We start from the raw sequence: 11,271 nt of genomic DNA on the forward strand, positions 1-11,271 counted from the left end.
TTTTTGAAATAGCCGCCAATACCACGTACGCGCCCGGGAAGATTCCCGATCTACCCACGCGGCGTTCCCAGGGCTCTTCCCGGAACCCCAGAGCAAGTTCCTCTCCCGGAATTCCCTCCTACTGCACTTTCCCAACCAATGGGAACTCTCCAGGAGTCCCGCAGCAGGCCCAGGTAAACTGCAGGAGTGCGGTATCCATATGAATGTAATTTTTAACATAATCATATCATCTCAATGGCTAGCTGGCATCACCTTTCAATCAAAAATGCCATGCATCATATTAATTGGCTGTGGCTCTTAGGAGAGACTGATATTTACTTGTTTAGAATTTAAAATTTGTACGATATTCAGTGGTCTTTTCATTTTGAGTCTGAAAATCTGTAATCACTTTGTGGCTTTGTAGAATTTAAAATTTGTACGATATTCAGTGGTCTTTTTTATTTTGAGTCTGAAATCTGTAATCACTTTGTGGCTTTGAGTGACCTCATTATATCTATGCTCAAGATTTCTGCTTCTTTATTGCTCTGGACTGAGCCGCTTTCCTCCACTGGACCCTTATTCCATGGTGGACTACCTGTCCTTGGGCAGAGCAATGGAGTGAGCCATCAAGGAACTGAGACCTCTGGAACTGTTAGCCCCACAGAATCTTCTCCTCCAAGTTGTTCTTTTTGGATATTTTGGTCAAAGAGACAAGAGAGATAATTAAAACACAGCCATACATCACTGCACAGCTTGATAAATGAAATTGTGTGTGTTTGTGTGTGTGTGTGTGTGTGTGTGTGTGCCCACACTTGTGCAGTTCTGGGAAGTGAACCAGGTTCTTGCACATACTGGAGAAGCGCTTGTAATGTGCACACATCCCATCTCTGGGATTGGGGCTTTCTTGGCCTAACCAGGTCTCAATCCTGTTACATTGAAGCTGAACTGAATACAGGAATTTTGGAGGGATACCTACATTCAAACCAGAGAACATGATAAATAAGAACCCACTAAAGGTAAGGGCAGGAAGAAGCTGCCAGAGCTACAGAGATTCCAGGGCTGGAAGGTTTAGGAAGCCTCCTGTGCTAACTTGAGCATTTCTTACTTTTTGTGTGAGTTTCCACAGAACTCAAGATGTGAAATCTCAGGGATGTATTTACATCAAAGCAAAGTGCACCCATCTCCACTCCCCAAATCCCAGGCATTCACTCTTCATAACCTTCAGCTGCCACCAGGAGGGATTGTCAGGTGAGGAGGCTTCAGGGCAGTGGTAAGGCACCCAGCCACTGCGACAGGCGGGCTTCACTGCACATGGGATTATGGAGGTGAAGCTGAAGCCACAGAATATACTGGTCTCCAAAGCCTTGCCAGAGACTTCTTCTCAAACAGCTGCAACCCACTGTCCCCACACACTTCAGGGAGGGGCCTGAAGTGTGTGGTGACATGAAGTGTGTGGGGACAGTCTTCAGGCCCCTCCCTGGTTAAAGTGACCTGCTCAAAGTGAATCGACTCACTGTCTCAGGGGAGCATCTCCATCTATACTCCAAGAAGGGGAGCAAGTCCCCATTTACATTGGCTTAAGGCAAGTGACTTCCCCATCTACCCTGGCTCAAGTTGAGCGGCTATATAATGAGCAGTAGAGGGAGGCACTGTGGTCCAGGCCTTGGAGAGGATAGCTACTAGGCTCTGCCTCTAGTCTTAAGGCCTTTCTCTAAAAAAAAACAAAACTCACAATTTTTTGAAACAATTTATTATACAATGTTAAAATTTTTTGAAACAAATTATTATACAATGTTAAAAAAAAAAAAAAGAAAATGAAAATAAATTTCTCCCAAAGCATGGAAGAAAGGACAAAGAGCAGGGCAGGGGGAAGGAAGTGTCCCAGGGAAACGTCTCTATGATGTGTTCCACAGAGAAAAGTCTCTTAGGATGTGTCTTCGCAGGTGGGGGCAGAGGAGTCTTCTGGTGGATGCAGATGCGCTCCTGCCTGGATCTGAGTGGAGAAGCCTGAGCCCGTCAGCACACCTCACTTCCACACCAAGATGTCAGCATCCGCACAGCTTAGCATCTTCCTGTTGTCCATCAGTTCTGTATGTCTGGACTGGGTGTTTCCACTGGAACCACTCTCTTTCTGGAGAGTGGCCCACGGAAGCAGGGTATGCAGCATAGCTGCCGGAGGCACTTGGCGATCCTCCTCCTCACCCTCTTCCAACCCCAGCTTCTGTCTGGGGGTTGCCTTGTGGAGGTCTCTTGGGAGGGTGAGGGGCTGGGCACTGGCTGAGGCTGGGAGGCTAGGCTGGGAGGCGGTGTGTCCTTGAGGAAGCGGAGTGTGATGGTGGGCACGCTGGCACTTCTAGCAGGCTGCTGCTGCTGCTGCTGCTCACAGGGCAAGGGAAGGGCAGGCTCACTGGGGAACTTCTTGTGGCAGACCCAGGGAGGATCCTTAGGGCCTGGGTAATGCTTGGGCTTCACCTGGACTGTGGAGGCCTCCCTCTGGGTGCTCTGGTGCTGGAGGATGCGGTAAGTGGCCATTGCATCATTGAATTTCCTACTCACCACGGACACCCAGGTGTTATAGTGGTCATAACCCATGTTGATCATAGTTTTCAAGATTGTGAGGTCCGGGAGTTTGGGGAGTACCTCACAAGGAGAACTGGGTGAAGCTTCCTCACCCTGGGTCAGCCATGGGTGCCCCATTACCTGGTCTATGGTGGGCCTCTGCTTGGGGTCCACTTTGAGTATCTCACGGATGAGGCTCTGGGCTTCCTTGGAGACATGTGAAGGAATGATGTACCTTCCCAACTTGATGAGTTTCTTCAGCTTACTATCGGTGCTTGCCTCAAATGGCCATATCCCTGTGAGCATTGCATAGAGGACCACACCCAAGCTCCAGATGTCTGCCGGGGGGCCCTCATATTCTTGATGACAGATAATTTCAGGGGGAACATAGTGGAGAGTGCCAAAGAATTTATTCAGCTTCTTGCCAGCTGTGACTCTGGTGCTCAGGCCAAAGTCAATGAGCTTCACATTGCTGCCGTCGTCCACCATCACGTTCTCCGGCTTCAGGTCCAGGTGCACGATGCCCTTATGGTGGCAGTACTGCACAGCCCGCACGAGCTGCCTGAAGAGTCTGCGGGCCTCCTCCTCCTCCATGCCAGTTTCTGGGATGAAATCCCAAAGCTCTCCCCCACCTGCATGCTCCATGATAAGGTAGAGGTATTTCTTCGTCTCCAGGACCTGAAAGAGATGGATCACATTTGGATGGTCCAAATCCGCCATCATATCTGGTTCAGATAGGAAGGTGAATTTCGTGGCTACTTTTGCCAAGACCTTCACTGCAACCTCTGTCCCAGTAAGAAGATGGCGGGCAAGTTTCAACTGGGCGAAGCCCCCTTCCCCAATGTCCTGCAGGACCATATAATGGTCCGTGAAGGCAGGCTCAGAGCAAGAGCTCTGCTCCTGCAGCGCTACTCTGCTCTGACTACACTGATCTCTCATCCTAAACAGGAACAAGGATGCTAGCTAAACTAAAAAAAATATAATAAACCAAAACAAAAAATCAAAATAAAAAACCAGAAAATGAAAGCAAAGAAAACAAAAGGGAGAAAAAAAAAAACCCAAATCAAAAAACCCGATATCCAAAGACCACAACCAGCCACCAATCACCAACCACCAACCGCCACCAAACGCTCTAACTATCTGGGAGTCCGACAGGTCACCACCAAGAGCTTCCTGTACTTATGGACAAAAAACCCAGCCACGGCCACTCTCTTATATACCCGCAGTTTGAGATCGCCTCACAGTGGCTCCTTGTGAGGTCAGAGCCAGAAATGACTCAGGCATACCCAGGGGTCATCTCACTTTTGGGCCTCCAGGACCTTTCCAACTTTCATAACAACTTTCCAACTTTCATAATAGAACAACAAAGGACCCTGGAAGGTTTTTTGCTTCAGTGGGTTTTGGAGACTTGCCGCAGTCTGGCTGGGCACAAGATCACGAGCCACTCAAACAGGAACAAACTTTATTTTTTGAAATAGTCGCCAATACCACGTACCCGCCCGGGAAGATTCCCGATCTACCCACGCGGCGTTCCCCGGGCTCTTCCCGGAACCCCAGAGCAAGTTCCTCCCCCGGAATTCCCTCCTACTGCACTTTCCCAACCAATGGGAACTCTCCAGGAGTCCCGCAGCAGGCCGAGGTAAACAGCAGGAGTGCAGTATCCATATGAATGTAATTTTTAACATAATCATATCATCTCAATGGCTAGCTGCCATCACCTTTCAATCAAAAATGCCATGCATCATATTAATTGGCTGTGGCTCTTAGCATCTCCCCCCTTCTGTTTAATTAAGCAACAAGTAATGTGGCTAGGGACCGTGCCTGTTAGGTTTGTCCATTCAACATATAGTTCTTACCCATCATCGGAAACCTGACCTTTAGGCATCAGCCTCCTGTCTTAGGTTGATACCACTGCAATTGGATCATACCCGTCACTGACTACCAGTCCAGCATATAGCCATACTTGTGGATAGGCCTATGCACCAGTGGGGGGGTGAGGTTCTTTGCCTCACCTCTGTTGGCCCCCAGATTTGGCCTTGGTGCCAGTGGGGGGGTGAGGTTCTTTGCCTCACCTCTGTTGGCCCCCAAAATTAGACCATCACTAGTAGAAGGGAGGAGGTACAGAAATGCCACGACACCAAATCAATTGATGGCTCCTTAGGGGAAATTGCATCACTGGAGATACATCAGCAAAGATACGCCAGCATTGCCATAATTCGCTGCATCAACAGATAGATCACAGTGCATACAAGTGATACATAGTCCAGGCAAGTTCTGTAAGCAGTTCAAAGTGGAGGAATCTATCAATATGTCCATTTCCTCCCAAGATAAATCGACTCATTGATTGACATTACTTGTTGAGTTATTATTCATTGATGTATCAGTTTATACAGTTTGTTGTGATAATTATCGAAGAAGTTGTAGTTTGGTTTCATCTTTGTCTTCACCAGCACTGGGATGAAAATAGGAATTCTGACAATGATGTTAAAAAGAAAAATGTACTAAGAAAACATTTCTTAGAACAATTTACATTATCCTGAACAGAATTATTAAATATAATGAAAAGGAAAGATGAAAGTAAAAAAAACAGATCTGTTAACCTGCTTATTTGTACACATATTAAAATAGTCTTCAACAGCTGTTTACCCAATTTAAATTAAACCATTAAAATCACGTGAATAATAAAAAAATTTGGATCCATTTATTCATGAGCGCTCCTCATATATGATATATGGACATACGCACATACAGACATACAACACAAAACAGAAGTATGCACACGTAACACATAAGACAATAGTAAAGGCCTTGTAGCTTTATCTAGGTGAAATTTCCATTGCAATGTTAAAAGCTCCACAGTCAAAAAATAAAACTGATCAGAAAAACATTAACCTAGGTCTGTATGAGCTCAAAAATAAAATAGAACTTTATGATGTGGGAAAAAGCAATAATAAAATAGATATTGAAAAAAGCATCCTGGTTAATCACTGTCACAGATGTAAGAATAGCCAAGCTGGAGTTCTGGATATCAGCTGTTATGGATTTCAGTCAAATCATCTTCTTTTTGGTTTGTAGAAATTGTTTTAGTTAACCTCTCTTGAATCCTAATCGGCTGCTGTTCTCCCTGTGGAAAAACACAAACAGAGCCCCGACTCCAGACAATCACTGGGTCAGGACCTTTCCATTGTCCTGTTAGAATATCCTTCCAAAGTACCTTAGGCTTATGTACATTTTTTGGATTCAAATGTCTTTCCGCAGCACTAAGCCCTGATGAATCCAAATTTAAAAAGTTTAGAGTAAAAAGGGTTATTTTAAGTTTATCTTTGGGGGATATATACCCCCTTCCAATTCCCTCCTTTTGTTTTAATAAGTACATTTTAATAGTTTGATGAGCTCTTTCAACTATGCCTTGTCCCTGTGGATTGTATGGAATTCCTGTTATGTGGGTAATGCCAAATGATGAGAAAAATTGTTTAAAAGAGGTAGAAGCATAACCAGGACCGTTATCTGTTTTTAACTGTTTTGGAACGCCCACAGTGGCAAAATTTTTTAAGCAATGGGCTACAACGTCTTTAGTTTTTTCTCCGGCATGAAGGGAGCCCATCAAAAATCCGGAAGAAGTATCAACTGTAACATGCAAATATTTTAATTTTCCAAATTCTGGCAAGTGTGTGACGTCCATCTGCCAAATATGGTTAGGTATCAGTCCTCTAGGATTGACTCCAAGATTAACTTGTGGTAAAAATGTCACACAATTTTGACATTATTTTATTGTATGTCTGGCTTGTTCTTTAGTTATTTTAAAATGCTTTTGTAAAGTATTAGCATTGACATGGAACCTTTTATGAAAATTTATAGCTTCTTCTATTGTGGAGAAAATGTGTATGTCATGTGTAGATTTATCTGCAAATTCATTGCCCAAACTAAGGTTCCAGGCAATCCTGTATGTGCCCTGATAAGTCCTATAAAAAATGGATCTTTTCTGTCCCAGATTAGACTTTGTATAGTGGAAAACAAAGAGAAAACAGTAGAAAAAGGGGAAATCCTACCAGCATCTTCAAGGGATACTATAGCATTAACTACATACTGACTATCAGAAAATAAATTAAATACAGAATCTTTAAACATCATAAAGGCTTGTAATACTGCATTAAGCTCTACCTTTTGAGCTGATTGTTTGGGTACTAAAAATGTAAAAGTTTGATCAGGGGTAACTACTGCTGCTGTACCATTATTTGACCCATCAGTGAATATATTTGGAGCATTCATGATAGGGGTCTTTCTTGTCATTTTTGGAAAAACTACAGGATGCTTAGACCAAAAAGACAACAAAGGATTAGATGGTAAGTGATTATCAAATGAAACATTAGATTTACACATGATTATTGCCCAAGTATTTAACTCATTAGCTAACTCATCAATTTGATCCATAGTATATGGAGTAATAATTTTATTGGGAGAAATCCCAATCACTCCCTTTGCTGCTTTTATTCCTTTGAGTATTAATTTTCCTACAGCCTCAGGATATCTAGTAAGAATAGTATTAGGAGAATAAGATAAATGTATCCACAATAATGGACCTTCTTGCCAAAATACTCCTGTAGGAATATTTTTTGTTGGTAGTACAATAAATAATAAAGGCAAACTTATATCAATTCTATCCAAGTGCATATTTTCCATATATGTCTCAATGATTTTTAATACCTTTCTTGCTTCAGGCGTTAACATGCGGGGTGAATTTGGATCTGATGGACCTTTTAGAATATCAAATAAAGGTCCTAGCTCTCCTATTGGTATGCCTAGATAAGGCCTTGTCCCATTTATGTCTCCCAATAACTTTTGAAAGTCATTAAGTGATTTGAGTTGATCTACTCGTATTTGAACTTTTGGTGGACGGACCATGGTTGAGGATAACAGAACTCCTAGATAATTAATTGGAAGATTTAATTGTACTTTATCTATTGCTATCTCTAGATTATAACCTTTTAATAAATTTGTAAGTGTGGCATAACATTCTAGCAATGTGTTTTTATCTTTATGTGCCAATAACATATCATCCATATAGTGAAATATTTGTAGTTCAGGATTTTGATTTCTAAGTGGTTGGATTGCTTTGTTAACATAAATTTGACACATAGTTGGACTATTAGCCATCCCCTGAGGGAGTACTTTCCATTCATATCTCTGATCAGGACCTTCATGATTTAGTGCAGGGATAGTAAATGCAAAATGTGGATTATCCTCAGGATCAATTGGAATTGAAAAAAAACAATCTTTAATATCTATAGCTAAAACATACCAGGTTTTTGGTAAAGCAGACAATTGGGGAATCCCTGATTGAGCAGGTCCCATAATAACCATCTCATTATTAATGGCTCTTAAATCTTGTAATAATCTCCATTTACCAGATTTCTTTTATTGACAAAAATGGGAGTATTATGGGGAGATACGGAAGGTTGTATATGTCCCTCCGCTAATTGTTGTTTGACCAGGTCATGGGCTACTTGTATCTTTTCTTTAGTCAAGGGCCACTGAGGAACCCACACTGGTCTGTCTGATTTCCAAATAATTTTGATTGTCTCAGTGGCCCTTATTGAAAACCCAATCCATGTCTATTTATTTCTTGATCTATTTGAATTGGTGCTGTCATACCTTGTTCTTGTTCTCTTAATCTTTTTTCTTTCCTAAAGCCTTGTCTAGCCCTAGTAGTGGGCACGTTAGGACTGATGTTATGTGTTAATGTCAAACCTAATTAATCTAGGACATCTCTCCCCATAAATTTATAGGAAGATGATCCAATACATAGGGCTGTATAGTTACTTCACATCCTTCAGGATCCTTCCAATCTAATACCATTGCACTTCTATGGGGATTAGTCGCCACTCCTAGGCCTTGAAGCATTTGAGTGGCTTGTTGTAATGGCCAATGTTTTGGCCATTGTTGACGAGATATGATGCTGAGGTCAGCACCTGTGTCCAGCAGCCCATTAAAGTCATGTCCTTGAATATTTAGTTTTAGCATGGGGTGAGAATCTAAGTTTAAAGACAGCATAGCCCAATCTACACCTGTGGAGCCCAATCCCCTGGTACCTCTTTCTACAGTACGACTGGAAAATTTATCATGTAGGCTGGGTACTATTAATAACTGTGCTATTCTATCCCCTGGTAAAATTACTGATATACCTCTTGGAGAACTAGCTATAATTTTTATTTCACCTTCATAATCGGGATCAATTACCCCGGGACTTATCATAAGTCCTTTTAGTGTAGAAGAACTGCGTCCCAATAATAAGCCTACTGTTCCTTGGGGAAGAGGTCCTTTTACTCCTGTGGGAATGATTTGAACTCCCATCTCTGGAGTTAATACTGCTCTTGCAGAGGCGCAGATGTCCAACCCTGCACTCCCACTAGTTTGTCTGATGAGGGATTTAATGGATAATGTGTCATGGGCACTACCTTGATGGTGCTGCTGGGTTCCTCCATTGCCCCTCCAGTCTGTTTTTTGACAATGGAACCTGATGCCTTTCTCCATGATATCGTGGGTAAACACTTGGTCCTTGTCCGTTTTATGATAACGGAGTGCCCTCTATGGTGGTTTGAGAACGGCATTCATTAGCCCAATGTCTCCCTCTACGGCATCGTGGGCAAATACCTGGTATTCTATTCCTTTGATACCCAGCTTTGTTAAACCCTCCTCCTATGGGGCAACTCCTTTTAAAATGTCCTGTTTGATCACAATTGTAGGATGTTTTTGGCCTGGCATCTAAAGCCTGTTGTACTGCTGCTAAGACTTGCCCTTGTTCATTAATGTCTCTACATAATTTAATATATGTGTTTAAATCTAATATATGTGTTTAAATCTTCATGTTTCCATGTTCTAATGACCTCTCTGCAGCAACGATTTGCTTGGTCATAAGGCAGTTGTTTTATAAATGTCATTGCCTGTTCTGTATCTCCAAATATTCTAGAAGCTGTCTGAATAAGCCTATCTACAAATTCAGCGTAAGGTTCATTAGTTCCTTGTATTACCTTAGATAACTGTCCTTGTAAATCTCCACGCCCCTGTAAAGTTTTCCATGCCATAACCGCATCTACAGTAATTTCTGCGTATACACCAGGATCATATTCAATTTGTTGCCGTTGACCCTCATAAGGTCCCTTTCCTAACAACATTTCTAGATTTCTTTGAGGGTAACCGGCTGCTGCATTTCGCCTAGCTGTCTCTGTGCAAAATTCCTCATTGGCAACCTTTCATAACAAATATTGTCCTCCATTTAGCACAGATCGACACATGTTAGCCCAGTCTGCTGGTGTCATGTCCAAGTTGGTAATAGATTCGACCATACTTATGTTGAAGGGTGCTTGCGGGCCATAGGTTGTTACAGCCTCCTTTAATTGCTTCACTGTTTTGAAATCTGAAGCACGGTGAATTCGTTGCCCTCCTGCCTGCTCTAGTTCAGGGCATGCTAATCTTTGGGATCCTGCCTCAGGATTTTGTCCATCAATTATGGGAGTTGAGGGCCGCTCAGCTGTAGGTGGAGCTTTTGGTTGAATTACGCCCTCTGGGGATAGAACGGAGTTAGTAGCAGCCTCCTGTTGTAATTCCCCGCCTGATGGTTGTTTTTCCTGTAAGCTTTCCTTCTTCAAATTTTCCTCTGTCTGACTAGCCGGAGAGACCTTCTCTTTTGCTTGACCTGACCTCTAATAATTTACTTAACAGTCTTTCAGTTTGTTTTTTACTAGTTTCTAATCTACTATAAAGGTAACGCAACCCAATAGATAACATAAAACAAAACCGAAACAGAATGAAACAAAAACGGAGCAAAGAATAGTTGTATCAATAGTTGTATCAATAGTTGTATCAGAGAAAATTGATACAACTATTTTGTACAACTTCAAACCTTGAGCCAACCATTTTTCCCAGTTTGCCTGAAAAAATTCTAGGGATAGGCAGCTTGAAACAAAAACAAAATAAATCAAAAGAAGAACACATTGTTTTTTGGAATGGTCACCCATTCTGTCGCCTTCCCTCAGGGGCGAGCAACTTTACTCACCTCCAAGCTTCAGGCGTGCCTCGCACGGGCCACCAATTGCCGCAGTCTGGCTGGGCACCAGATCACGAGCCACTCAAACAGGAACAAACTTTATTTTTTGAAATAGCCGCCAATACCACGTACGCGCCCGGGAAGATTCCCGATCTACCCACGCGGCATTCCCGGGGCTCTTCCTGGAACTCCAGAGCAAGTTCCTCCCCCAGAATTCCCTCCTACTGCACTTTCCCAACCAATGGGAACTCTCCAGGATTCCCACAGCAGGCCCAGGTAAACTGCAGGAGTCCGGTATCCATATGAATGTAATTTTTAACATAATAATATCATCTCAATGGCTAGCTGGCATCACCTTTCAATCAAAAATGCCATGCATCATATTAATTGGCTGTGGCTCTTAGCAGAGACTGATATTTACTTGTTTAGAATTTAAAATTTGTACGATATTCAGTGGTCTTTTCATTTTGAGTCTGAAAATCTGTAATCACTTTGTGGCTTTGAGTGACCTCATATCTATGCTCAAGATTTCTGCTTCTTTATTGCTCTGGACTGAGCCACTTTCCTCCACTGGACCCTTATTCCATGGTGGACTACCTGTCCTTGGGCAGAGCAATGGAGTAAGCCATCAAGGAACTGAGACCTCTGGAACTGTTAGCCCCACAGAATCTTCTCCAAGTTGTTCTTGT

At 42.7% G+C, this 11,271-nt stretch overlaps 1 protein-coding gene across 1 annotated transcript; it reads right to left on the bottom strand.

Moving 5' to 3' along the window:
- Positions 1-2,061: 2,061 nt before the first annotated feature.
- LOC143381089 (sperm motility kinase 4A-like) lies at positions 2,062-3,477 on the bottom strand. Its single transcript, XM_076834356.1, has one exon. It carries the CDS (start codon positions 3,475-3,477, stop codon positions 2,062-2,064), a length of 1,416 nt encoding a protein of 471 aa, XP_076690471.1.
- Between the last annotated feature and the right edge of the window lie 7,794 nt (positions 3,478-11,271).

This window comes from Callospermophilus lateralis, chromosome 15, assembly GCF_048772815.1.
Source record: "Callospermophilus lateralis isolate mCalLat2 chromosome 15, mCalLat2.hap1, whole genome shotgun sequence".
Lineage (NCBI taxonomy): Eukaryota > Metazoa > Chordata > Mammalia > Rodentia > Sciuridae > Callospermophilus > Callospermophilus lateralis.